The 27,672-nt window shown below is 40.0% G+C and overlaps 3 protein-coding genes across 5 annotated transcripts in view; 2 read left to right on the top strand and 1 right to left on the bottom strand.

Moving 5' to 3' along the window:
• sema3fa (sema domain, immunoglobulin domain (Ig), short basic domain, secreted, (semaphorin) 3Fa) overlaps positions 1 to 12,117 on the top strand; it is a 46,118-nt gene extending 34,001 nt beyond the window's left edge. For all 3 annotated transcript variants that reach the window (XM_017408402.3, XM_025004219.2, XM_017408401.3), the window contains 12 exons: positions 983 to 1,102; positions 2,785 to 2,924; positions 3,584 to 3,698; positions 6,815 to 6,884; positions 8,140 to 8,284; positions 8,409 to 8,631; positions 8,714 to 8,802; positions 8,940 to 8,981; positions 9,570 to 9,727; positions 9,854 to 9,921; positions 10,032 to 10,165; positions 10,711 to 12,117. In XM_017408402.3, the coding sequence (XP_017263891.1) occupies positions 983 to 1,102; positions 2,785 to 2,924; positions 3,584 to 3,698; positions 6,815 to 6,884; positions 8,140 to 8,284; positions 8,409 to 8,631; positions 8,714 to 8,802; positions 8,940 to 8,981; positions 9,570 to 9,727; positions 9,854 to 9,921; positions 10,032 to 10,165; positions 10,711 to 11,139 (1,733 nt within the window). In that variant the 3' untranslated portion in view covers positions 11,140 to 12,117. The remainder of the gene's footprint in view (positions 1 to 982; positions 1,103 to 2,784; positions 2,925 to 3,583; positions 3,699 to 6,814; positions 6,885 to 8,139; positions 8,285 to 8,408; positions 8,632 to 8,713; positions 8,803 to 8,939; positions 8,982 to 9,569; positions 9,728 to 9,853; positions 9,922 to 10,031; positions 10,166 to 10,710) is intronic.
• Positions 12,118 to 13,834: 1,717 nt separating this feature from the next.
• Positions 13,835 to 17,592, top strand: gnat1 (guanine nucleotide binding protein (G protein), alpha transducing activity polypeptide 1). The gene is made up of 9 exons (XM_017408331.2): positions 13,835 to 14,108; positions 15,093 to 15,135; positions 15,230 to 15,371; positions 15,447 to 15,604; positions 15,680 to 15,808; positions 15,890 to 16,019; positions 16,332 to 16,485; positions 16,576 to 16,792; positions 16,882 to 17,592. The coding sequence occupies exons 1-8, from the start codon at positions 14,003 to 14,005 to the stop codon at positions 16,764 to 16,766; spliced, it is 1,053 nt and encodes a 350-aa protein (XP_017263820.1). The 5' UTR covers positions 13,835 to 14,002; the 3' UTR covers positions 16,767 to 16,792; positions 16,882 to 17,592.
• Positions 17,593 to 17,633: 41 nt separating this feature from the next.
• edem1 (ER degradation enhancer, mannosidase alpha-like 1) lies at positions 17,634 to 26,864 on the bottom strand. Its single transcript, XM_017408330.3, has 12 exons — positions 26,243 to 26,864; positions 23,779 to 23,851; positions 23,222 to 23,325; positions 22,955 to 23,126; positions 22,663 to 22,846; positions 22,343 to 22,517; positions 22,044 to 22,164; positions 21,782 to 21,952; positions 21,609 to 21,682; positions 21,397 to 21,493; positions 20,583 to 20,768; positions 17,634 to 20,474 (listed from the first exon to the last, which is right to left on the bottom strand). Exons 1-12 carry the CDS (start codon positions 26,713 to 26,715, stop codon positions 20,385 to 20,387), a joined length of 1,920 nt encoding a protein of 639 aa, XP_017263819.1. The 5' UTR covers positions 26,716 to 26,864; the 3' UTR covers positions 17,634 to 20,384.
• Between the last annotated feature and the right edge of the window lie 808 nt (positions 26,865 to 27,672).

Genomic DNA, 27,672 nt, shown 5'->3' with positions numbered 1-27,672 from the left:
TTAGTACTGTAAAATATTGTAGCTGTAAACATTATTAAAGTACTGAAAGTGATAACTTTACATGAATTTGCAAACAATTTTTGTAGGCTTAAAATGATAAATTAATTTGTATTAATTATCATTTGTTCAAAAGCGGAATAAATTTCTTTTCAGTTTCAGTTGACAACTAAAACTAGAAAATATTTTAAATTTGGAATGAGTAAAAAGATAAAAGCAGAAAATCGGTGAATATCATTTCGCATCTGTAGTCTATAGGTAGTCACTTATCTGTTCAGACAGATGTGTGTTTTCGTTTCAGTGGGTGGTCTTTTGTAGTCAGCAGCTTACAGGTGGTCAGACACACCTGCTGATAAGTGACCTCCTGCCCTGTGTGTGTGTGTGTCTGAAAAAGAAAGCACTTGTTTTTTACTGCAACACATCAGCTTCATTTTAGCTGACCTGAGAAACGTCTCATATAATTGGTTGAGCCCATTCTTTTCAGAAACCACTTCTAGGAATTAGTGCAGCTACATACCATATGTACAATTTGTTGATAAGAAACTTTCTGAGAACAATTGTCATCTATGCCTCTGTCTTATATTAGCATACAGACCATCCAATGGACAGATAAAATATACAACACGACAGTAATGAGTTGCGCTCTTGGTTTTTATGTTATGGCTGGTTGCTGTGCATTATAAAATGGTCTGGGTGATGTGATGTTAGCTTAGTAAGACCAGCCCTCCTTTGCAATTACACTGATTGTTGTCACATGTACAAGTGTAGTTAATCTGTGATAAAATTGCAAAGTAAAACACATATACCTTAGTTCGGTTAGTGTGTTTTGGCAGTGCTAAGTCATAAATTACTTGTTTAAAACCTTGAGGGATTAATCAAATTCCAAATGAAATGTCTATCATTTTTAACATATTTTGTTTTTTAACCTGAGAATGTTTCCATCCTTCATATTTCTGTGTTTTCTTTTCTCCTCTGTGACTGACAGATGGAGAGCTGTATGCAGGAGTCTACGTCGATTTCATGGGAACAGACTCTGCTATCTTCCGTACTCTGGGGAAGCAGACAGCCATGAGGACCGATCAGTACAACTCCAGATGGTTAAATGGTAATGTCTCAACTCACTGTTCGGTCTGCGTCTTGCTTTTTTTCTTTCACTCCTTTGTCTTCAAAACATTTTTTAAAATTTATTCCTCTGCAACTTTATGATACTGTTTCACACAATTTTTTTGTTTTCAATTGTAGCTTTGACACTCCCTGGTCCATTGCTCATTCCTAAAGCTGTGTTATCTAAGAATGTTTAAGAATTGTTGGACTCAGTTCACAAAATTCACTTTTGTAATTATCATCTGCATGCCTGCAGAGTTTATTGCAGGGTCAATAACTCAGAGTAGCCTTCATTCTGAAATGAACTGTGATTGTCACAGCGGTATTACTGCTGGTTGGGTGCTTTTGGTTGATGTTGCCCAATCAATAACCCACTCTCGTCAATGTTGCTGGCTCCCAGATTATCCACTGACCCAGTTGCCCTGACAACAGCCCCCTGCCAGTGATGCTCTGAATCAGGACACCTGAGTCCTCCTAATCAGCTCTTTGAAATGTCTCGGATAGCACCCTCCCCCACATTTTAGGGGTCCTGGTTACTCCCCCCTCCTCTTGTTTTTTGATTTGTCCTATTTGGGAACTCAGTTTCTCACAGTGGGGAAGAAGAGTTTATGTTGAAAGTCCAGCAGTGCCCCAGTGAATCAGCCAGAGAGTTTATTTTGTGATGTCTTGTTGGGCATTGCCACGAGAAAGAAGCTGGTATGGTTTCTGTGGACTCCTGCCAACAACTGCTAAAATTCCTAAGAATTGTCTTGCTTTCATGCAAACTATGAATATTTTTTAAGTTTTTGTAAGTTTGTCTTAACAGACTTGTCACATAGTCAAAATAAAACATGGTTTGCTTGACTTACTGTTTAGAAAATCAACATCTTTATTAAATGTACAAATACATTACAGGTTCAAAACAAATTTCAGTGTGTTTTTTGTTGCCTTCCCTCCTGAAATGGTCAGAAAAGAAACACTGGTCAGGAAACCACACTGAGGAAATTTCAAGGAGCGCTCCAACTATGGAAGACATACGTTTTGATGCGTTAGACAGACATTACCAGATTTATCAACCAATCAACTTACTAATCAACCAGCCAATCAACCAACAAACCAACTAACCAGTAAACCTGCTAGCCGAACAATCAGTCAACCAACAAACCAACCAACAAACCAATCTACCGACTTACTAGTCAATCCATCCACCAAAGAAACAACCAGCCACCAACAAACCAACTCACCTACCTACCCCTGTGTATTACTTTCCCATGGTACCTATTGTCATTGAAGCTGTTTTTTGTAAAAGCTTGTCAAAAAACTTGGTACACCAATAAAGAAAAGACAAAAGAGTAACATGTCGAAATTTTGCTGTTAGTCTGTATTACTTTGCTTAAAACTACAAGATGCAGATTTGGTTTTGGCAGAGAAGAGCCTGAATACATTAACAATAGTCCAAGAATATATTCTGCTAATGTTGAAGACTGGGAATGGAAACCTGTTTTGAAGTGTACAGACTATATTCATTTTGAATGATAACAAAACACATAAACTGACCCTCACTGAGTGCTTTGGAACTCTTTATGAAGTCTATTTCAGACTATCTGTCATGTTTAATCAAAATCCCAATTTAGTTTGTGTTTAACAACTACATTGTGTGCCAATTAACTAAACAAGTCCTTTCTCTTTCGCTCTTCTCTACAGATCCCACTTTTGTCCATGCACACCTTATCCCAGACAGTGCTGAGAAAAACGATGACAAGCTCTACTTCTTCTTCCGTGAGAAAGCCTCTGAGATGGGCCAGAGTCCCATGACGCAGTCCAGGATAGGGCGGATCTGCCTGGTGAGTTATCACACCAGTCAACAAATCTCACCTGTGAAAGGTTTATACGTCTCCAGAATGCTAAGTTATAGTCTCTGGATGTTTTATTCATTTCTTTAGCCTCTTTGAGGCCAAAAAGAGAATTTTGATGAGTTCAGCATGAAACTTTAACCCACACAAGTTACTCCTCAAAAATAAAATATTAGCCATTTGTTTGAGCAAAAACGTTTGAAATAAGTTATTAGTTCCTCTGGTGAGTTTATGTTAATTTATGTCTGGTAGGGAATTTTCCCACTTTCATTTTATCCTTGCATCAGGTGCTAACAGTGTATGTTTTTATGTACCATTACAATATACAATGGATACTGTTCTCTGCACATAGCGAAACATAGTGTGGATTATTTCTGCAGGATATTTAGACATCTTTTTGTTTTCCCAAGGTTAATAAGAAATTTGAAGCATCAGTTGTAGCATCTGGCTGACCTCCTGTGCAGACTGGTCAAGCTAAAACCCAAATCTGAGTTATCATATTTATCCCTCCTGGCTCTGTAACAGCAGGCTCACATTTGGTAATATGGCCAGTTGTTTCAAACAGCTGTTAGTCTGAAATTGCTCAAGTAGTCGCGCTGAGTGATTTTTGGAGCTGTTTGAAGCTGACTTCTTGTGTGTCCGCCTTACAGAATGATGACGGTGGACACTGCTGTCTGGTCAACAAGTGGAGCACATTTCTGAAGGCTCGCCTCATCTGCTCTGTTCCCGGATCTGACGGCATTGAGACTCACTTTGACGAGCTGAGTGAGTTATTCGTCTTATTTTCATATAAAAAGCACAACTACGTAGAACCCAAGGAAGTTTCAGCTTTAGCTCAAGGTATTACTGTTGTATATTAATCTGGACATAGGTATTGCTTTGATCATTAATGTGGCTCTTGTATAGTGACAGAAAAACTACCATTCTAATGTGACACTGAGTTTTTTTTTCCTTCTTACCAGCTTGACATAAAAACAGAGCAAATATGCACACATGTAGTAATCAAAGCAATGAGCATCTGGAGTCAGTCCAACTTCCTGCAGATCATCTGAGCTCAGTTGTCGTTCACATGGCTGACAGGATTAAATAGGAACATGTTGTGTTTCTAAAATAAAAATGTCAGGTAGTACAAGTGCCTACTTTTATATATATTATAGATATTTTTGGCCTCTATCTTTTGCAGTAAAATAACTAGAATTGCAGCATAAATAAACTACATTTTATAGCTTTATAATCCTACTGACAAGCCTAACAAAAGATTTATCAGGCTTTTTAAATGTAGAAATTCATGTCGTGACAATAAAACAGCAATATATTATGTCAAACAGGTGACAAAGTGGGTTCTGCGTCTTGCCCAGGGACGCTGACATAATGTGGACTCGCAAAACCAGGGACTGATCCACTGATCTTCCAAGTTGTCGACCGCAGCTTTTATTTCTGAACTTCAGCCGTCCCCTTTTGTCCCCATTAACCCAAATGTTTTCCTCTTTTTTTTACTACACCTGCTTAAAAATAGATGGATCCTTATGCAGATTCTGCCCAACTACGAGACAAGATGACCCATTTATTTTCCGTCAGGTGTGTTTGAGCAGGAGGGCTCAGAACAAGGAGGACCCCTTAGTTTTTAGTTTATGCAACACAGACCATCCTTTTTAATAAGCATTGTTTCACTTGCCTAAACAGCCATAGCGTTAACCATAGCTGTGAGCTGAATCCATAGTAACATATTTGCTGTAAGGAGGCTTTGCAGATGTTTTTTTAAGCATTAAGAGCACTCAGTGCCTGTGACAGAAGAGCACTCCTCTGCCAGTGTTGCTGCACTTTCTGCAGTCTCTCCACGGTGCAGCACGACACTTCGGTGCAGATCAGCACTCATGGTGAGGCTAATGTGAATCCTGAGGTGCAGCGTAACATCCCGCAGCACTGCACTCGTTCTTCCCACAAACCACAGACGGTCTGGTGGAAATGTACTCTGTCTCCAGCCCTGCCGGCCCCGATGAAGCCCCACAGAGGCATCAGAGTGGTTGTAGGAGGACTCGAGGGGGAGAGTGGAGTTGATTCAGATGGCAAAGTTTTACAGATGAGAAAGCATTTAGTGCTTTACTGGGGGACGCGAAGAATATAAAGGGACAGAAACACATTCAGACGCAAAAGACAAAAACATGAATGAGTTCAAGGCACATAAAGTTTTACTGCTTTTTTTTTTTATTGAAATGTCATAATGAACTGAAAGTTTTTCAAATGTTTATAGGGTCACAGCAATAAATCCTAAAATCTCTTTTCTCTTCCTAATTAGATTAGATGTTTTTATTATTGCTTTTGTTTATCTTTGCAATGTTTTTAATAATTTTATCTGAACATTTTAGCATATTTTAGGCGGATGTTTCTAAGAGTGAATATCAAGAAGATAATTATATATAATCTATAGTCAGTTTTTCTTGCCTCTAGTGACTATTTACTGAGTGCATAATTCCTTTTCTCTTTCATCTTTACTTTTCACAAGACTGCATTCAGCCCTGCTATTTTCATTACTTTGCTTCCAGCAATTAGACATGTTTCTCAGCAAAAGTGCTGCTCAAAGCGTCTCTTTCAGATCTGACACATCAAAAAGTCAGAAACAAAAAGTCAGAGTGATGCAACTGGTTCCAGGTCTTTGCTGATTTATTTCTTTTCTCTCCTCTCTGTAGCCAGCAGATCTGTCACGCTGGCGTCGGACGGGTTATGAATCTTTGCTTTGTTTGCCAAGCGTTAATTTTTGCTTCAGCGAGCAGCTATTATCTGTCATTTCATACCTTTTGGCATATGAGAAGTTTTTTGTTTTTTTTTCCTCTTGAGAAAAGATTTTAAACTCTTGATAAATAGGAGCTTGTTGATCTTTGCAGAGTCAGAACTTATTCTTTTATGCAAGCCATGTGCTAGACTTTCAGTGCAGCTAATTTATGCCTGTTAGACTCAAAGGTGTAAGGTTGAAGTTTTGTATTACGTTTTACTTTTAGTCCTGTGTGCGTTATTGGGTTTTGTTGAGAGACAAAACGAGGTTTAGCTCTATATCTTGTTGTGAGGTCAATGTGATGCTTTTAGTTTCCCCGATAAGCATGAAAAAGATCTCTGTTTAAAAAGGGGTCATTTATTTGTCTTCTCTGTAACAGGGCTTTCTGTTTGACTATAGGCAATCATTGTCCTATTTTTAAAAGCCTTTTCAAACAACTAAGCTGTTTTTCTTAGTTTTCCATTATATGGACCTGAGCATACTCGGCCTGTCTACTCTGAATTTATTTCGCTTTTCCTCCGTTTTGTGTTTTCTTGAACCTCTCTCTCATGAAAACATCAGAGGACAGTCGGGGTATAGCATTGCTTCAGTCTCACAGTCACTGGATGCATATGGCTCCTATTAAAGCCATGTTTCATCAGACATCTCTGTTTCACTTCTATTCCCCACTGAGACTCAGACGCTGTAGTTTCAGGTTTGGAGGAGTTTACATTCAGGATTCTCATAGAGGTTCTGGTAACCACAATCCACGGGGAGCTTGTTCTTGACCCCCGCACGAAGGAAGCAAAAAAACTCTCCATATGTCAGAACAGGGACTACACAGAAAGGAGCTGTCATAAAGTCGTGGGATCATTTAATATGAGACACTAATATTTTCTTTTCAAATGTTTTCTATGAGAGAAAGTGTTCCCCTACGAATGTCTATTAGTTTAATTTGAATGCTCAAAGAGGCTGGAATCACAAAGCCAGCAAAGTAAAGGTGTTTAACTTCAAAATATACATTTAAAAATGTTGTAAAATCATAAGTAAACATTTAAATTGGTTTTCAATCTGTTAATTTTTGTAATTTATGAATGCAACTGATGCCTATAAATTATGCCATTGTCTACAGGAGATGTTTATATCCAGCCAACTCAAGACACCAAGAATCCTGTCATCTATGGAGTCTTCTCGGTTTCAGGGTGAGCGTTTGCTTTCTTTAAGGGATCTTTTGAAGCAGGATTCAGTGGAAAGGCTATAACAATTATTGCATAGTTGTTTTCTTTTAATTAACCTGTTTGGAGAAACGGGTTTTAATAATGACTGATGAGTCAGTTTGACCATGACCAAAGTGGATTGCTGTTATCTAAAACATCTCAAAAAATGTCACTGCGGTTAACACAAACACTACTTTATAAACCTTTACACTGTCATCGATTTTGTATTAAACTGTTATTCCAACATAATATTATGATATTCTAGTCTATATTTTGAATTGTCTTATTTTAATGATTCACTTGTGTTTGAAAAGTGCTATATAAATAAAGTTAAATTCAGCTGAATAAATTCCTGCTGGAAGTGACCCAGGCTGCACCGTAGAAGAACCATAAAATTTTACATGAATAATCTTGTGATGTAAAATTGATGGCGACGTTCAATATTTAAACAGTATTTCTCCAAACTGAGATTATTTAAAGAGCTGTCTGCAACAGGTAAGATATTAATTGTTAATAACCTTTCCACAGAACCCCACGTCCAAATATCGAAACTCTCACTTTACAGTCTAATTTCAGCTTGGATTCTGCAGTTTGCTCATTCTCATGTTAAAACGCCGCATTGGTTTTTCTGACATTCTGGCTACAGAGATGAGACAGAAAGTGAATGCGCCGCTCAGAGGGACAGAATCAAACTGAGCCTGCAGTCTTGCACTTCGCCGCTCAGCTTTCATAGCAGGATGCCATACAGCATTCAGGTTTAGGGCTGTGATTATGTCAGCACACAAGCAGGCAAAGGTGTGCACCGAGACATCATAAACGTGTCTTAATTAATGTATCGGTGAAAGAAAATGTTGTTATTGTTCCCATCCTCATCATAGGCATCAAGCACGTTAACCTCAGCTGATAGAAACACATGTGGCGCTAATGATAGGGCCCCGTGACAGGAGTTACAAACATACTACACCCACCACACAGAAACAAGAGCCCGTACTCTGGCGATTGTCTGCTCTACGTGGGTGTTTGTATGTCAGTGTGTCAGACAGCTTGACTCTATTGGGCCTGTTTGTTTGTGCGTCATGATGTTTCAGCTCGATCCTGTAACAGGCTGGCTGAAAACGTGGGAAGGAAGTCAGATTCAGAAGCCACAGAGAGCCCTCGCAATAATTATCTTAGCGAGAGCGAGAGTTTATCTAAATCCTCCTACTGATGTGTCTATCTATTTTCACCTGCTCTTCTTCAGGTCTGTGTTCAAAGGCTCAGCAGTGTGCGTCTACTCTATGGCCGACATCCGAATGGTCTTCAATGGGCCGTTTGCCCACAAAGAAGGGCCCAACTACCAGTGGGTGGCGTACACAGGGAAAATCCCTTACCCTCGACCTGGCACCGTGAGTTTAAAAAGCAAAGAAAAATCAATATTACTGACATCATCGACACACGCACACAGAAAAAAACAAAAAGATAAATCACAGAAGAGCAGATTTGACCTTAAACTTTCCCATCTGTCAATAGTGTCCTGGAGGCACTTTCACTCCCAACATGAAATCCACAAAGGATTACCCAGATGAGGTTATCAACTTCATGAGAAACCACCCCACCATGTACAATTCTGTATACCCAGTGCACAAGCGCCCCCTGGTGGTCAGAACCAACGTGGATTACGAGTTTACCACAATTGCTGTGGATCAAGTGAGAGCTGCTGATGGGAACTATGAGGTGCTCTTCCTGGGCACAGGTCAGTGCAGTATTATTATAGTATTGTGTGGTTAGGTAGCTATAATTGAGTCGATTAAGACCAAGTATTTGTGGCTTTTCAGATCGCGGGACAGTCCAGAAAGTGATTGTCCTGCCAAGAGACGACCTGCAAACAGAGGAGCTGGTGCTGGAGGAGGTGGAGGTGTTCAAGGTCACTGTTGCAATCCACTAACTACGCTTCTTTTTTCCCCCCATTGTATATTTGTGTTGATTGCTCCATCTGTCACAGAAAAATAACATTTTAAGCAGTGTCTGTCTGCTCATGTAAAACTTTAACTTTCTCTGCAGGCTCCCACCCCAATTACCACCATGAAGATTTCATCCAAACGGGTAAGTTCCCTGGAACTGCACAAGGACAAATAGTTCAGCTAGTTTTGTGTTCGCTACAAAGAATGAATATGTATTTGTAATTTATAAGGAAGAGAAGGAAAGGCTTTTTCTCTGCATGAATTTGTCAGTTTAAAACGTTGTGAAAATAAAATTTGATTGAGAGATGGGGAATTTTCAGATAAAACCTTGAAGATACTGGAGCAGATTGTCTCAACAACACTGTTCATAATCTCCTAAACACTAAAATACAATAATACTAATTATTATTATTTTTTAAAAATATATGAACAAAACATTGAAAGATTTCTTTAAGCATTCTTCTATCAAGAATGCATAGTTACAATCTATTTAGCTTCTTTGCTTTTACAAACAGGATCATCTTTTCCTGAGTTAGGGCAGTTGAATATAATTAAAGTTTAATTATTTGTTTTACATAAAGCTTCATCTTAAATCTTAATGCAGCAATTCATGTAGGTCTTTCTTTATAGCATCTATAAACATAACATGTAATGTGAAGCATCACCAGAAATGTTTCTATGACAGAGCTATCTTCATTTTTATTTCTTTTTGCCTGTTTCTTTCAAACAGCAACAACTGTATGTGGGGTCAGTTCTAGGTGTGACTCACCTGGCTCTCCATCGCTGCGACGTGTACGGGGAGGCCTGCGCCGACTGCTGTCTGGCCCGTGACCCGTACTGCGCCTGGGACGGCAAATCCTGCTCCAGATACTCTGCCTCCCAGAAGAGGTGAGGCTTAGGACCGCACGCAGCGGGACACATCTCCACAGCCAAAGTGTTAACGTAGGTTCATTCGCACGTACGACAACATGCCGATGTTGAACTTTTTCTTTTCGGCTCATCCGATCTCTTCAGACGGAGCCGCCGACAGGATGTAAAGTATGGAAACCCAATCCGCCAGTGCAGAGGTTATAACTCCAACAGTTAGTATCTCTTTGTTATTAGACTACAGTCCAAACATAATAGTTTATAAAGTAAAGCTTACTTTAAATGAAAGTATTAAATACTAGTTATTTTGCAAATTCTGTTCTAGACAATAAGAACACCCTGGAGACGGTTCAGTACGGGGTGGAGGGCAGCACCACATTCTTGGAGTGTCAGGCTCGATCTCCTCACGTCTCTCTGAAGTGGCACCTCGTGAAGGAAAACAGCGACAGGAAGAAAGAGGTGAACAAGACTTTTATGGTGAAGCAATGGTTAAAAGTCATTTAGCACATTTACTCATGTACTCTTCTGTACTTTTACTTAAGTGCTTTCTACTGTGCGACACTTAATTTGACAGATTTAGTTGCCTATTTGACTAAAAGAACTTTACACAGATAATATATCAAAACCTTACTCTCAAACAGAAATCAGTTTTGTGCGTCTGATCTTCGTTTCTTCTTCGCATGAGTCACCTCCCCACTCCTCAGACTCCTCTGGTGTTCCTGTTTGCAAAACCTTATAAAAAGTTGTCCAAACCAGCTCCACATTTGGCCGTTTCTATAATAAATTCCTGGCAACACATTAGTGTTTTGGTATTACAAATCTACAACATCAGTCAAATTGACTACTATACTATTTCTAATACTTTCACTAGATTTTTCTTCTAATGCCTACACATCCACTCATCTGCAGGACTTTTACTTATAAATATGTATTTTATACTATTATGGCTGAAACTTATTTTGTGCACACATTTATGGAAAAAATGTTGCTTTTCTTCACTCCAGATTCGCTCAGAGGGTCGCATCCTGAAAACAGACCAGGGTCTCCTGATCCGGTCTCTGCAGTCCTCAGACAGCGGGATCTACCAGTGCACGTCCACGGAGAAGAACTTCAAGCACACTCTGGTGAAACTGCAGCTCGTGGTCCTCTCCAGCCGCACCGTGAACAACGTGTTGGTGGAGACGGGCAGCCCGGCCCTCCCGCCGCTCCCGTCCAGCGCCTGGACTCCGAGCGCGGGTCAGTACAAGGACCTGCTGACCATCCTGAGCCAGCCCGAGATGGGGCTGATCAACCAGTACTGCAAGGATTACTGGCAGCACGGGGACGAAAACCTCGGGGACGGCAAAGCCAAGAGCATAAAGGAACTGAAAGAACAGAAGAAACCTCGCAACCGCCGGCATCACAATGATCAGACAAATTCAGCCGAGACATGAAGAGCTGAAAGTCCCTGATGTATATTCAAGCACTACCCCTCTCTACTTTTTATTTTTATTTGTTCTCACAGCCTCCCAGACACTACAACCCTCCAGTTAGAGGAACGACAGACTCTGCAACAGAAAGCATTAAACAGTTTCTACATAACTGTTGGAGAAAAAAAATATTTATTGTAGGTTGTATAAAATAATTCTTTGTACCTATATAGAAAACATGTTTTGTTTTGTTTTTTTTCTTTTTTTGTGAATAGATCAAATCTGTGCAGATATTGTTATATTAGTGTTCTTGTTTATCACACTGTGTTATCATGTTGAGAATATCTTTGTGTTTTTCAAACAGCAACAATTACCCAGGACTTTAAGGGTATCCATATGGACAAGGACCGAAGAACTTAGTTGTTTGCGGCGACCATGTTGGATCAATTGACTGCTGGCAGTACTCAGTATCTAAAGGTCAAAGTTGAGCCAGGACGTCCCTGGATATCTCGGACTTCCCTTAATGTCTTCAACAGAATAAGCTACTGTAAAGTAGACCCTTATTTCATCAGAAAAGTGGCAAAAATGGCATTTCACAGGACATGTGAGGATGGGAGAAATGCCCACAGACTGCAGCTGTGACAAGACGTCACAAACACAATAAAGTCATGTGAATTTAAGGCCCCTTGTGGCAAATACGACATCTTTTCTTCCACTCCAGACTGGTCTCAAGTGAAAGTATTGACTCTCTCGTTCATATTCTTCCACAATAAGTTGCTGCCAAGTGTTTGTTTTGTTTATATGTGAATATCACATCTCAATGTTGTGTTCCTAACAAACATGATCTTTGTGATAAGCTGTTGTTTAAAGGGGGGGAAAGTTCTTTTTAAAGGCACAAAAGCTAGAAAAAAAACATAACATTGCCTTCTCTCTCTTTATGGAGATTTTATATTCCAGCAGGCAGCTAAAATGTGTTTGTGACAGTTTGTGATTAAAAAAAAAGAAAAGAAAAATTAGACAAAGCACCTTCTGTTGCCAAATTGGTATAATTTTAAAAATAAATCTTATAGTAAATCTTCTTTCTAGACACATTGAACAGCATATCCATATAAAGCAAGGATTTTCTTTATTTTTGTTGATTTTGTTTTTGCATTCCTCCCATTTTAATGTAAATACTGGTGAAAATTCTAAATATAATCAGTCTACACAAGCGTACAGATTTATAGTGCTAGGGATTTGATTATTATGATTGGTGCTGTACTTTCTGTATAATCTGGTAAAAACAGACTTTTTTTGTGCTGGTACAGAGCCATCTTCGTGCTTTATTATTGGTGCCACAAACTGTAGAACTGAGCAACTTTGACACAATAAATAACATCACAGGTTCAACCACTAACAGGACGACCCCCACCTAACCCCGAAGACAAACCATGATCTTCAGGAGGTGGATTCTCATTGTGCATGGCATGTACAGTGTATGTTTGTAGTATTTGTCTAAAAATGCGACGTTGCTGTGGATGTCAGTGAATGTCTGTTTTATTGTGGGAGTACAGATCCTTTTTTTTATTACAGGAAATGCTGAAAGTTTAGAAAGATTGTGATTTTATTTTTTGCTCTCTCAGTCTTGGGGGAAGGAAAAAAAGAAAACAAGTTTGCATATATTTCAAACATCTGTTTTCTCTGTTTGACAGCTCATTGAGGTAATGTACATTATGCACAGTTGGTGTTAATGTAATGACTTGTAAAAACTACTCTCTTTTATTCCTCATCAATGTTGCTAACTAATAAATTAAAGCTCTATATTTTATAATAAAACGCGTTCTCTTTTGTTTGCCATCGCCCGGCATATTTATCACCTGACGCCATGAAAGGCAAGCAGGCAAGGCATTCAGTTTTTGAGGGAAGTTATGTTCCATGTTTTCGGATCTGCGGTAGTTTAATGCTGTGGTAGTACAGTCATTTACAGCAAAGATTCAGGTGCTTTATCAACGTCATCCACTTTAAAAATCTGCATAAAGCTAAAATCACTTTTTTAAAATTTACACATCTGCAGAACAAAAGATAAGCAGATAAAAATCAAGTAACTGAATGCATATAAAAATGATTCAGTATGTTTAGTATACACACACAGTAGATTCATGCACACATAATTGAAAGTGAGCAGATTAGGATCCTCAACCACCTTCAGATTTAGGTCAATGAGATCTGTCTAATGGAACCGCAAAGCTCTTTAAGCACTTCAGAACTCACCTCCTAATCTGCTGTAGCCAATAAAAAAAATATTTGGACGTGTTTAGATGTTATACTTTATATAGAATTCCAAATTGCTGGCGTACGGGTTGAGGGTTAAGTTGTGTTTGGTTGTTTATTATGTTCAGCTGAGCTACAAACAAAAGGGTGCTGGTTCTAATCAGAAACTGCTGAAAACAAACCAAACGAGTCCAAAGTTATTCTCTCATCAGATTTTATAGCTATGCTCATATAGTGGATGTTAAAACAAAAAACTATTTAGCTTTACATGCATCTTTTTTAAGGCATCTAAGAAGAGCATGGGATAAGCACTTGAGCCGATGTTCATCTTCCGCTGAGCGCAGCAAAGTACCCTAAAGGTTAGAGCACTCCTCCACGATGTATGCCTGATTCTTTTTGCAACTCTGCCCTATAACACTCCTGTCCTTGTGCACCATTGGCCACCACTGATCAGGTGGGCAGAGGGTGCCCAAAATCCTTTTCCTAAGACAGGAAAATACTCAAACCTTCCCCAGCTGCTGTGCAGTTCAAGGCACCCGTCAGACAGTCGCAGGCGAGCAGCCAGGACCTGCTTCCATTGTTTTTTCCCTGACTTTTGGCTTTTTAACAAAAGGGACCCAAGCCGGGAAAAAGTAGGATGGGGGCAGGAGCCAGCGCTGAGGAGAAACGCTCCAGAGAGCTGGAGAAGAAGCTGAAGGAGGATGCCGACAAGGATGCAAGAACTGTCAAGCTGCTCCTTTTAGGTAAAGAAGAGCCTGTTGGCTCAGTGATTTAAGAATCATAAGGGTTGAGATGCTTTAACACATCACTTAATTATCTGATATGAATGTTTATGGACCCATAAAGAAGATAAAACCCCTTTAAGTTTGAGATTTTAGTTTAAATGTAGAAAATGCAGCTGTTATCCCCTATTTGTTTTCAATGAAAACTTGGGTTTGAGGGAGCAAACACATTTTCTCTTTATTGTAATCATATCATCCAAACAAATGTTGTCAATGTTAAAGTGTTTGTGTCATCTCCCTGTACTTTTAAACAATTTAAAGGTCAAAATGCAACAAGTTTGAGTCAAGTACTGGCTTAATCACAGGTGTGACTGAACGGCTGAGACTCTTGGATAATTACACAAGCCAATCCTGCATAATCCTGACACAACAGGTCTGAAAGCACAAAGGGCTTAACAAAGGACACGGACACTAAAGCAACCAGCCCAAAAAGAATTACAGCACCAGAAATGATCAGTCTCAAGTGATTTCTTTAGAAACTATTAAATGCTGTCATATAATGCTGAAGTCTGAGTTTAGTTTTGAATAAATTTAGGTTATAAACAAAAATATGTTTGTACCAAATGCAATAATTCTGAATCGTCAGTACTTGCTGCCAAATGTAATATTATACCATTTACCCAGGCATACAAATATGCCGGCTTTTTCCAAATATTGTTTCATGCTCATCATCAATTTCATCTTCATCGTCATCCTCCCAGCAATGTAGGTCAGGGTTAAGGAAAAAGATTAGGACTGAAGTAAGAAGTATTATGATCTGCTGGGTTCATCTGTCCCACGAAATGGGTCACGCTTGTCATTCACTGAAACCCCTGACGTCAAGAAAATTAACAGACATGTAAGGGTTCCTGAAATCCCGTTAAAATGTTGAAATGCATCAAATAAAACTGGCGAAACAGCATAGCTCCAGCATTTCTCACTTCTGTTTTCTTCTCTCACAAAAAGGGGCCGGAGAATCAGGCAAGAGCACTATTGTCAAACAGATGAAGTAAGATGTTTGCCTTTGGATCCGAGCAGCATCTCATTTCTAACCGAGCTTGGCTATAAATGGCGTCGTAACGCTCGCCACATTTTCTCCACAGAATTATTCACAAAGATGGTTACTCACTTGAAGAGTGCTTGGAGTTTATCACCATCATCTACAGCAACACCCTGCAGTCCATCATGGCCATCGTGAAGGCCATGAACACGCTCAACATTAACTATGGCCACACCGATCAGCAGGTAGGAACGTGTCTCCGCACCGGGCTGAAATATTCTCGGCAGAACTTTGCATCACTGTTGTGCTTCTTCCTGCAGGACGACGCCAGGAAACTCATGCACCTCGCAGACACCATTGAGGAAGGAACCATGCCCAAAGAGATGTCCGACATCATTCTGCGTTTATGGAAGGACTCCGGCATCCAGGCGTGCTTCGACAGGGCCTCGGAGTACCAGCTCAACGACTCAGCCGGATAGTACGAGCTCACAAATTTGAACATTTCGTGTCTCGTGTGAGTGTCGCCCATTGACTGAGACGAACTTTCTCACAGCTACCTTAATGACTTGGAGCGGCTGATCCAACCAGGCTACGTGCCCACCGAGCAGGATGTGCTGCGATCGAGAGTGAAGACGACTGGTATCATCGAGACCCAGTTCTCCTTCAAAGATCTCAACTTCAGGCAAGTTTGTGCAATATAAGTAAGAGCTGGGCTCCAGGAGAGCAACTAGATAACAAATACCCTTCCTTTTTTTTCCTGCAGAATGTTTGACGTGGGTGGCCAGAGGTCGGAGAGGAAGAAGTGGATCCACTGTTTTGAAGGCGTCACCTGTATCATCTTTATTGCTGCTCTGAGCGCCTACGACATGGTGCTGGTGGAGGATGATGAAGTGGTACAAAAATCTTCCCATTTTTGTCTTATTTGAATGGAGTAATCAACAATCGGTTTACATCAGAGGTGTCCAATCCTGGTCCTCAAGCACCACTATCTTGCATGTTTTATTTGTTTCTCTGCTCCAACACACCTGATCTGAATCAATGGGTGATTAACAGGCTTCTGCAGAACATGAAGAGGTGATTTAACCACTGAATCAGGTGTTTTGGAGCAGAGAAATAAGGAAAACATGCAGGATAGTGGCCCTCGAGGACCAGGATTGGACACCCCTGGTTTACATTAAAGGCTCTTCCCTGGACTTTGCTTTCAGAACCGAATGCACGAGAGTCTGCACTTGTTCAACAGCATCTGTAACCACCGCTACTTCGCCACCACCTCTATTGTACTCTTCCTGAACAAGAAAGATGTGTTCGTGGAGAAGATCAAGAAAGCTCATCTCAGCATGTGCTTCCCCGAGTACGATGGTGAGGCCATCATCGTTCACAAATCACAATGTACTTTAAAGAAAATGGCAAGCAAAACTGAACTTTGTCTCCATGTCGTCTCGCCTACAGGCCCCAACACTTACGAGGACGCGGGTAACTACATCAAAATACAGTTCTTGGACCTGAACATGCGCCGAGACATCAAGGAGATTTACTCCCACATGACCTGTGCCACGGACACAGAAAACGTCAAGTTTGTGTTCGATGCCGTGACGGACATCATCATCAAAGAAAACCTGAAGGACTGCGGCCTCTTTTAGGAGCCGGGCAGAGAAACTGAACGAAGGTGAGCAAAGTTTCTAAACTTGCTGCAGCAATCACCAAAACCAACCGCTGTCGATAACTTACCAATATGATTCTGTTTCTCCTTCACAGGATCCTGTTGTAGCCCTTCGCAATTTAATGACTGAAGATGAAAACGGTCCCCTCAAAGAACCGTCCTCAAACCAGCAAATGCAAATATATACATATATATATATATATATATATACATTTCTACTTATTGTGTTGAAAACCAACTTGTAGCTTTGACCAAGGACTTCTTGTCACCTGAGACTTGAAGACAACTCTTTAAGTCAGAAAATCCTGTGCAGATTTCAAGCAGAATTTTTAGTCAAACCCTCTCCTTCCTCTCATGAAATCTTTGGAGAGTCATTTCTAAAAGCCATTTCTCACTTAAACTATTTTTTACTTTTAATTGCCCGAACAGCTACTGCAAGCGTCTCTAAGCTCCAGTATTCAGTTTACACCCAAAAGAGCAAACAAGAAAAGCTCACCACCTGCACATGCACTTCAGCCTCATTGAAACAATCAAATTATTTGTCGGTAGGAAAGACTTTTATATAGAGACACACGGTTTGCAGCACAATTTACAAACATCACAAGTCGAGAGTTTTTGTGGAACGCATTAGAAAATGATTTTGCAGTAGATTAAAATGGTCAGTGTACAGTGTATAACTATTCAGTTTTTTGTGACTTAATGTTGTACCCCGCAGAAAAGTCTTTGAGTTATCAATCCTGTGCAGAGACGACAGAAAGAAAATGTACAGTTTGATTAAAATTATTAAAGCTTCTGTAGGAAACTGAGGTCTGCCTGTGTCATTTTTGACTGAATTAAAAGCAACAGCAGCGTTTCGTCCATAATCATTTATTGAACTCCCACAGTGTTTCAAATTTCTTGAAAGCATCAAAACAATTCTTTAGAACTGAACTCAACTTTTGCAAAACTGATTGGAAACGAATTTTAAAATTTCCCTTACTTTTTGTGTCTCGCAGTAAAACAAATTAACTCTTTTGCCGGTAAAAACTACACATGCATTCACTCAAAACAATGTATGGCAGCAAATAGAAATGGCTTTAAAACGCAAAATGAAAACATTTTTTTTATACCGTTTAAAGTTTACAACTTTAGGAAGACGAGTTTCGAATCCAGGACCTTAAAAGAAAAACATAAAGCAAATCTTTTGTTTCAATCAGTCAGTTTTGTAACATAAACTGTAAGAAAAAAAAATACAAATCCATGTGCTCGCATAAAATCCTTGTTTTGATAATAGAAAGGATTTTGTAGTTTTGTGCATAGAAACTGCCAGAATTAGATATGTCTAACAGTTTTCACTTCAGGTCCAAGCCAAGCTAATTAAGATTCACAGATTAATTATATGCTTATTTTACTTGAAATTAAATACTATTACATATTCTGAGCCTATATTGTTATGTAATCGTTTTCTCTTGAGTGCAGACAAATATGACTTCATAGTTTGTTTTTTTCCCCGAGCTACAGGAACAGAACGGTATCAAGTCCCGTGTCCAAATGATAGGTGATAAACTTAGCTCTGCACAAAAAGTGGACAAAAAGCTGACAACTTAGAAGTTCACAAATTATCATACAGCCTTGTTCTATCTGTCAACTCACCATAAGACATTTGAAAATTTTGTATAAGTGAAATAAAATACAACCCGTTTGCTGGTAAACTGTGTGCATGTTAATCTTTTTGAGAACCTTCTTAATGTTTTGTGCTAAGCTAACTTAGCATAACCAGCATGCAGTAGCTTTAAATTCTGACTTGTTTAATCAGTTCTATTGCAAGCAAATCAATTCTTCGTTAATTTATTAAGACATCACGTACATGCTTTCTTAAGCAGCCAAAAAAAGTTGCACAGCACCTAATTTTGCCTGTGGATTTTCAAAAATCAAAACGAATGAGATTATCTCTGTCAGAAGTCACTGATGTGGCCTTAATTAGTTAAAAAAAATACTTAAAAAAATAAACCACCATCTTCCACAGAGAAAGCGGCTGTATAAATTGTGACATGATCCAATAAAGCAGCCCATGCAATTTACAAAAGAGACGTGCATCTTCCTGGACCCGAATATTTCAACTAAACCTTTTTCCGAACTGCATGAACTGGAAATAATGCATATTATTTGGACAAGTGTACCTCAGCCCTGTTATTCTTTGACTTGAAGAAGATAAACATTGGCAACATAAATGCTGAAGGCTATTCTGAAACATACTGTAGTAGACAACATTACAAAAAAGTTTATTTCTTATAAAAGCATTCATTGATTTTTTTTTGTTTGTATTTGATTCAACCCTGAGTTCTCACTACATGACAAATGTTAGGTATGATGTGCACGTAAAAGAAACAGCAAGTGACAACTTCAATGTCCTCCAAACAGGAACAAATCAAAAACAATGAAACAATTACCACCTGTCAAAAAATAAGTTGCATTAAAACAAATATGGCTTCGTTTGTGATGTCCAACAAGAGGAGGCTTGTGTCATTGTTGCAGAAATGCACAGAAACATGGAATGAAATTGCTTTGTAACATCAAAAGTCGCCTACATCATATCCAGTAATGTTATTCAAACGTTACGCACGGTACAGTATCTAAACAAACCGAGACTAATCCAAGGCACTTAAAGAGGCAACCTGAACTTCACTCTCAGGGTGGTCATGGCACGTCCGTTTGCCCTTTATAAGACATTTAGTCACAACAGAGGCTTGAGAATTCAACACTTTTTGTTTGGATGAATTGTGTGTTTTATCACTGAGATACGTGTGAACGGCTATCATGCAGCATGCAGTTTAACCCTGTTTCTCTCTGGATGGAAAAAAGCCCAACTTTTTAATTTTTATTTTTAATTAAGAAATGTGTTAAAATCAAATTCTTGCAATATTCTTAAAGCTGTTTAAATGAGTGAGTTAGAGTAAAAAAAAAAGCCTTAAATGGAGAAAGATGGGCAAGGTTCGTACAGGCACAATAAAAACTCATACAGAGCAAAGTTTTACTTTATATGCATAAGTCTTGAGCTGTTGTCACCTGTTTATTTGCAGCCCTTTAATTAAAAGCACTGATCGAGTTAAATGAATCAACTGCAAAGAGGCACTGATTGTTGTGTTTAGAAAGTGTTTTCCTTTAAAGGTGAACTTTTTTAGATGCATTGTATACTTATGAGCCTAGATGGCACTGATCCCATAAAGTCAATATTATCATCAAGATTCACAGCTCAGCTGTAATTTCAAACACACACACACACACACATTTGCCCATTCAAACTTCACCAGACATACAGTATTAGTTAATCTAAAAATCACTTAGTCTCAATTTGTCACCAGATACAAGTTAAATGATGAACGACTCCTCATTTTTCCCCCAAACAGAAGAGTTGCCATCTTTGTTGACATCAACGCTCACCTACCCAAACTTTTAATTGAATATACTAAGTCGTAAAAATTATTTTGCAGGACTACGTTAGTGTTCGTTTCCTGTCGGGATCCAGAGCAGCTGAAGAGACAGGATCAGCAGAGGTCTCCTGTGAGATCACTGAGCTGAAGGTTTTCTTTTTTTGAAACCAAAGTTCGTCCACTCTTACTCAAAAAAGTCCCACCATGTGATCGATCTGTCTCATGTAGACGCTCTTCAACGGCAGGGCGTACCGTTGCTCCTCTGGAATCCTGTTACACTGCAGACACAAATGGAGGATAAATTGGGACAGAGATTTTTATACCGTTATCGTTTCAGGTCACTGACACTGGCATGGTGAGAGCAGGGATTTGGACGACGGCCTTACGTGGCTGATGTTGCTCGGAGGTTGCTGGTTGTTCGGCTCCGTTTCTGCCAACGCTCCCTCTTCACATGGAAACAAATCATCCCACTGTTTCTCCCTGAAGCGCTTCTCTATAGGCACTATATGACCTTCGGTTGTGAAGATGTACTTGTTGTCAGATTTATGAAGCGGGTTGTCCTCATCAAACAGCTGCAATACAAACACAAAAAAAAATTAAATACTATTCAGACAGAAATAAACCAACTATGGTCTTGAATTTTACCCTGACCGTTAGATGGTAAATAATAATATTTTAAGAGATTTTATAACTTTTTTTAATCAATGTATAAAATTCAAATTATAATGTTATTATTAGCTTACAATAACTGTTTGTCATCATAATACAACATCAAAACAAATCAAAACTAGCTCAAAGCAAGGATATTATTTATATACTTCATAATAATTTTATGATCACAGTGATACCCACTTGTTGCACCCCTGCAAAACCACCACTAGATGGCAGTAAATCCTAAATTGTAGTCCTAAAACTAGAGCAGTATTTTCCCAACTCTAGGCAAAGCTGACTACCCTGTATTCGTTAGACAATTATCTGTTTTAACACACCTGTTTTACACTAATTGGTAATTGTCAGAGTTCTGAAAAACTATAAAAATCTGTTGAGTAATTCATTTGTTTTTAACCAGATTTGTTGGGTCAGAGCCACGTGCAGGGCAACGTGGCACGCCCTGAGGATGGACAAAAAGAAAATATTTCGTACATGTCTAAAACCTCAAAGGTTCATAATGTTCTCTCGTGTGCTCAGGCTGTAACTCACCAGGTAAAGGTATTTACAAGTCTCACTGAGGAAGAAGCTCTCCATGCGATCCTCTTTGGATTTGTCCACAACGTGGTGGAGAGTGGCGTACCCGCATCTACAAAACAATGCAGCTCACTTCAACCCAAAGTTGACACATGTTCAATAATTCTACAGAAAAGTTTTTTAAAAAAATACTTGTTTGACATCAAACACAATGGTACAGTCCACACCTGACTTTGGCATTTGTCTCAAGGCTTTGAAGAATATCCATCCCAACATGTAAATAGAAAGGATTTTTGGTCGCCTGTGAAGAGAGAAATAAAAAAACCCTCCTGTCTCAGAGACAACAATGAACAACAAACAGCACTAGTGAAGTTGTGTAAACACAGATTAGCAATCTTACCTGATAGAGCAGGTATGTTGACTCCACCAGCTCTGGTCTTAAAGGGTAGAAAAGCACATCAGGAGCCTGAAGCTGCCAGTTGTATCTTTCCGGCAGCGCTCCGAAGCGCTTCCAGATGGCATAGTAGAAGGCATGAAGGCAAATGGCATCATCTACATCCCCATTCAGCACCTATGGGTTAGAAGCATGTTCTTATTTTAACTGGAAATAAGATGGGTTTTTTTAAACAAGATATCTCATAAAAGCAAGACCACAAGCTAACCTGCAGCCCAGGAAAGAAGGCCTGAAGGGAGTCAATCCAAGTGTTCATTATCTCACCACTAAACATGTTCACATTAACATAAAGAGGCGGGTCACCCTCTCCTTCATTGCAAGACTCTCGCCTGCAGAAAACAGGAAGCGAAAGGATTTCACAACATGCATACCGACTTTATGTCTCTCCCAAATGAATATGTTTACAGAAAAAGTTGTCTTTTAATGTCAAACACACATCCCTCTGTTGCAAACAGAATTGGTTACTAAATGAACAAAGCGTTTCACTTCCTTCAGCTTGGGACTCACCCTCTTCTCATGTGGTTCTGTATGCTCTCGTAAGCAGTTTGAAACATGCAGTAGTCCTCATTTTCACCAAAAAGGATGTATGATTTCAGCAAATACTCATAGAAGGAGTCCATTCCGGCTCCAAGACCACTCTGCTTACCAACCCACTGGCCTGTTTGGATATTAATGACATTACCTAAAGAGGAAAAACCACAGAAAGGTGTTTGTAATAACTGGTATATCCGGAAGAGCTAAAAAAGAGAAAAGAAATGAAGAATGCAGAAAGGCTAAAGTAAATCAAGGAGGAGCTGTCGTTCACAGAAAATGCAAGCTCGACTTACCCAACAGACCAGTTTCGTTGCTCCTCAGATTCCACAGAGCTCTCACCGCCCGTCTCGCCACCCATTCAAAGGTTGAATCTCCGATCAGGCGGCTCAGAATCCCGAACTCCACCAGCAGGGACCCAGCTCCTGCTGTGCAAGTCTCATTTACGCTGTCCTGAGGAACTCCGGTCTTCAAGTTCACCTACGCAAAACATACACGTGAAGGATTCGGCTCAGCTGCGATCTTTACGTAGAAATGTACTCGTGAGACAGCCATAGTAATAGATCACAGCCTCATCCTCTCACTCACCCTGGGGTAAGGAATGCCCGTGCTGGTGTTCTCAAAGGCTGGCAGCAAGCGGACGGCCAAGTCGTGAGCCAAGTGTAGCAGCTCATTATCATAATCTTTAAACCCAACATCACCGAAGGGATGCTTTGGGTCAGTCAGCAGAATGTGTGCCGAGATAAGGCTTCCCAAGATCCTTCAAAGACAGATAAAAAAAGAAATACAGAAAATTGTTTTAAAACGGACGGAGTAAAAAATGAACAGATTGACCAAAACACATAAGTAATATACCTGATGTTTGCCTCGAAAACTTGCACCGTCGAGTCCTTGTCAAAAGACACGGTGTCTATAACCAGTTTGACGGCTCTCTGGAATTCGGTCACATTGCCTAGCACCTGGAGAAACAAAACATCCTGTTTAACCACAGCGAACCGAGCTCCTCTTCTTCTGCCTCGATGGTTTTGTTCAGGATTGCAAATGCAGCTGAGAGCAGGGGAAAAGAAACGCCCTGAAATATCAGTTCTGTGGTTGACATGGTAGCATACTTTAAACACCTGACCTAGAGGAGAGTAACGTTTCGATGCAGGAAAATCCACCGCTTGCAGCAGAGGAAGTGGAAACCACCATTACGCAAAATGTAGTGTAGGTCCCTGACATGGTTTATAATAATAATAAAAAAAAAGAAGCATCTACGTGTAAAAGGTTTTTGGCTTTTTAAAATGCTAATGTCACAGGCTTACAAACACCATAAGAAGAGTCTAGTTTTGTATTTTCAGAAGCTGTGACAGACGTGCGGGAGCGTCCCAAGAGAAGAAAACGATAAAGAAACCGAGTGGAGATAAACTTACAAGCAGCGTGTCCAAGGTGTCGATGAGGGTGAGGGAGTAGTTCCCCAAGACATCGTTTATGTTGATGTTTGACCTGGAGAAAGAAAAAAGAAAAGAGCAAAGCTGACGCTGCTGTGTCATGCATGGGTAGCAAACATGATTAATAGTTCACTAAACGGAAACCAGATTTCAAATCCAGTAACAACAACATCAGAAAGTCTAAATGACTGTGCACAGTCTTGAGGTTTAAGGCCAGCAGAGATTAGCAGCCATTTTTATCTTGATTTTCTGGTTTGGTACACATTCAGGAACTGTGAAAGTGTATTTAGATAAAGAAAAGAGGATCTCAGAACAAAGAGACGTTATGTGCTTCTGATACATGGTTTTTATCCACATAGGCTGAAACACAACCGCTAATTGTCATTTATAGAACACAGTTTCTTTTATTTGTCTAATCAACTATGGTTTTCAATTCTGTTAGAAAAAAAAATGGAATAATTACCAAACAGTACTTTTGCAGATGGATGTTTATAGGTGTTTGTCTCATGTGATTGGAAGGCGAGTTTTATTTTAGTTGAATATAAAATCCATTGTAAGTTTTTTTTGCCATTTTAGTTTTTGGACTGAAAGGAATGCTAACGGCTAACACTCTGCCTCTGCTAATGACAAGTTATAAATATTTTTTACATTCAAGCCCACAAACTAAGATTTGTCTTGCATTCCTTTAGGCCCCCCGAACTCCCGCAGACGTTCTTGGTCGACAAAACAGTTTGGTTAGGTCAATGTGAGCAGGGATGGGACTTTAAAATAACCTACTCTACTACAATAGGGAAGAGTTTAAAGTACTCAAAACCCACAGTGCTCTATGCGTCCACCATCCCAAAAGTTAATATTTACCCTAACTGCTTTAGGATCCGAGTAAACTTGCTGATCTGACTTTTTTGAGCGAACAGAAATGCTTTTGTTTGACATGTAAAATTAGATTTTTATTTTATTGAAAGGGTGCGTGTACGTCATATATCTTGCTCTTTATGAGCGTTAAATAAATACAGTGTCTGTTAGGGCTGCACAACGTTAGAAAACCTGCAATATTACTGTTTAGTAGTGCAGTAACACTATTAATTGCAATAAACCCACATTTTCCTCGCTCTTCACTTTCTCTGCTGTCATCTAAACCAGGTGTGGGCATCGAGGCCAGTGAGAGTCCATTGGATTAACTAAATATATTATTAGCATGCAGAACATGAATGCATGGTATAGCCTTTGATTTGTTGCAGTAGTGATATTGTGCTCACTGATAATGTGATAACAATAAATTGTGAATATACTGCGCAGCCCTGGCGTCTGCAATGAATTATGTGAAAGACACTTTTGGTTTTCTTGCAGATTTTTGACTGGAATTCCTTTGCCTCCTTTATATTCATTTTACTTTACACAAAGACTGCATCGTTCACGTCCCTTTCTATGGATTTAGACACAGTTTTACAAATTGTCGGCTCTTCTGGGAGCAGCTCACTGCGTTCTGTTTCTTCGGAGAGGACCATTTATTTTTCCGGGATTTGGCGTTTTACCTTAAAGTGTGAGTGATCATTTTCGAACCTGCCAACTTCTTCAAACACTCGAAAGGGAAGCAAAAGTCACTTTTCTTTGTCTCTCTGTCTCTCTCTCTCTCTCTAAGCCAAATGTGTGTGATTGCTGTCTGTTTGAAAACAAAACTTCTAATGCAAGTGTAATGGAAAATTTGAATGTTGTTCTTTTTAATAGTAAAATGTATAACAATAATTATGATTCTTGCCTGCACAAGTGAAGACTTAATGAAGTTCTTATTCTTCTAACTGTTATGTTTTGTATCAATGTTTGTGGGAACTGAGGAAGACTCTGGTCCTCCCTTACTCCTGTCTGCACCTGGACTTGGCTGATTTGTTCTCACTCCCTTATTATCAGATCTTCTTCGTGAGAAACGAGGATGCTCAGTAACTATGTAAAAGTGTGGCTGAAAACGATGTAATGAAGCCTCCCTATAAAAGTGTATGTTGTTTTTCTTCAGGGGCTCTTCTCCTGACTGAGTTCAGTCAGTGGGGTCTCCGAACGCTCTTTTGCCTTCCAAATAAAATTCTTTTTCAAAGACAAAGATCGATCTTTCTCTTGATTCTTGATTGTTTTTTGTCGCAACACAAGACAGCAACTATACCAGTGTTGGTGAAACTGTACTTTCACAGACCGTCCTTTGATTAGTCTTTTCTTTCGCTGCCCTGATTTTGAATGACTGATTAGAAATCAAACAGTCCCTCAATGGAAATAAAAAACTCCACCTGTATATCTGTGTGACCTCTGACCTCTTCGGTGCTGAGTAACAGTGAACACCAGACACAGCTGTAAAGCACTAGATGCTACTTTGACTGAGAAGTGAATGCAAATGTGAGTCTGAGAGACTAAAATGAATAGATTTGACAGGATCAGGAGCAGCATGTTCGGGTTGACTCACGGGTTCAGGACGTCTGGACCTCTCCCCTCACAGTCAATGGGATTCAGCTCGTCCTCGGGAAAGGCATATTTCATATAATTCTCGTATCCGAAGTAGAACATGTCTTTGGCCATGTCTTTCATTTTGGCCTTCAGTGTGTCCGGGAAGGAGCCGTACCTCCGGACGTACTCGTCCCGGTTCCGGTCGAAGAGGCTCAGGTAGGACCTCTGGGGTGGCTCCTGTCCGACCTTCGCGCAGGTGGTGGCCGCCGCCTCTTCATATCTGTGCCCCGGTATTCGTTGGGACCACGCGTTCCCTCTCGGCTCGGCTCCCTTCTCCTCCCTGAACAGCAAGTCCAATTTGTGCAAATTGAAACTGAGGGGGAAGTTAAAGCCCCAGATGACGTTAGGTCCCAGCCCGAAGGCTAGCCACAGCACCCAGCTGACAGAGAGTCTCAGTACCACCAGGCCAACTACTATCGACCTCCATTGCATCTTTGCCTCGAGTCGATCTTAAAACGCATAATTCGAGTCCGCATTTACCTCCGAGGCGTCTCCAAAACGCGAAGCCCGCTGATTGTCGGGCTTGAACCGTACAGGCACAGAGGGGTAGTGATTCCGCCGCACTCACTTCCTGTCAACAAACCAACCCCTCCCAGATGCTGAGATGCGATTGGTTACCTGTAAGCCGGGCCGTGCGCTGATTGGCCGAAGGGAGCTGTCAGTCTTATCTATTAGTTTCGTGGCACTCCAGACTTAAGCGCCAATAGAAAACGGCCACAAGCGTGAAACCCTCAAACCCGAAACAAAATTTGGTTATCTTTGCATCCGAAGGGACATACCGTTAGAATGTTTTGTTTAAACTCAAGTGTGAGGAAAATTGAAACAGTCCAGTCAACATTTAACTCTGCAGAGCCAAAAATAACTTCTCTAAATCAAATTTGCACCATGTCGAGGTCTTCAGTGGAGCTCTGAAATGTGTTTAAAATGAAGTTATACCAGATTTTTTAAATGCATGTCCTAAATAGCTTTAACTAAAGGTAGAATATTCAGCGATCTACCATTTCCGCTGACCATGGTGCCAGTCATGGGTCTATGGGTTTTAAAGTTGAGGAATGAGTGCATTACTGGTCCCTTTGCACTATGAACAGACACCTGAACTGTCCTAAATGCTCCTGGGATGACTCTTGAGCAAGTATGGCAAAAACTGTAGCAAATATCTCTACAAAAATAAGTCTACAATCCACTACCAGATGTTTGACCACCCCCGAGTGTACTTATTTGTGCACACAGCCCTGTGGTGCTGCCTTGTTTAAATCCTAAATCTGCTGCAACATAATCCTAACTGAAAATAAATAAACTATTAAAGGTTAAATACAGAGCTGGTCACTGCTCTCTTTTTTTAATCTGTTTTTCCAAGGCTCCCTGGCTGTGCAAAGCCAGTTTCCGTCT

The sequence above is a fragment of the Kryptolebias marmoratus genome, linkage group LG4, assembly GCF_001649575.2.
Source record: "Kryptolebias marmoratus isolate JLee-2015 linkage group LG4, ASM164957v2, whole genome shotgun sequence".
Classification (NCBI taxonomy): Eukaryota; Metazoa; Chordata; class Actinopteri; order Cyprinodontiformes; family Rivulidae; genus Kryptolebias; species Kryptolebias marmoratus.
Note: the sequence above shows the minus strand (reverse complement) of the source record. Positions and strands in the feature narration are given on the sequence as shown.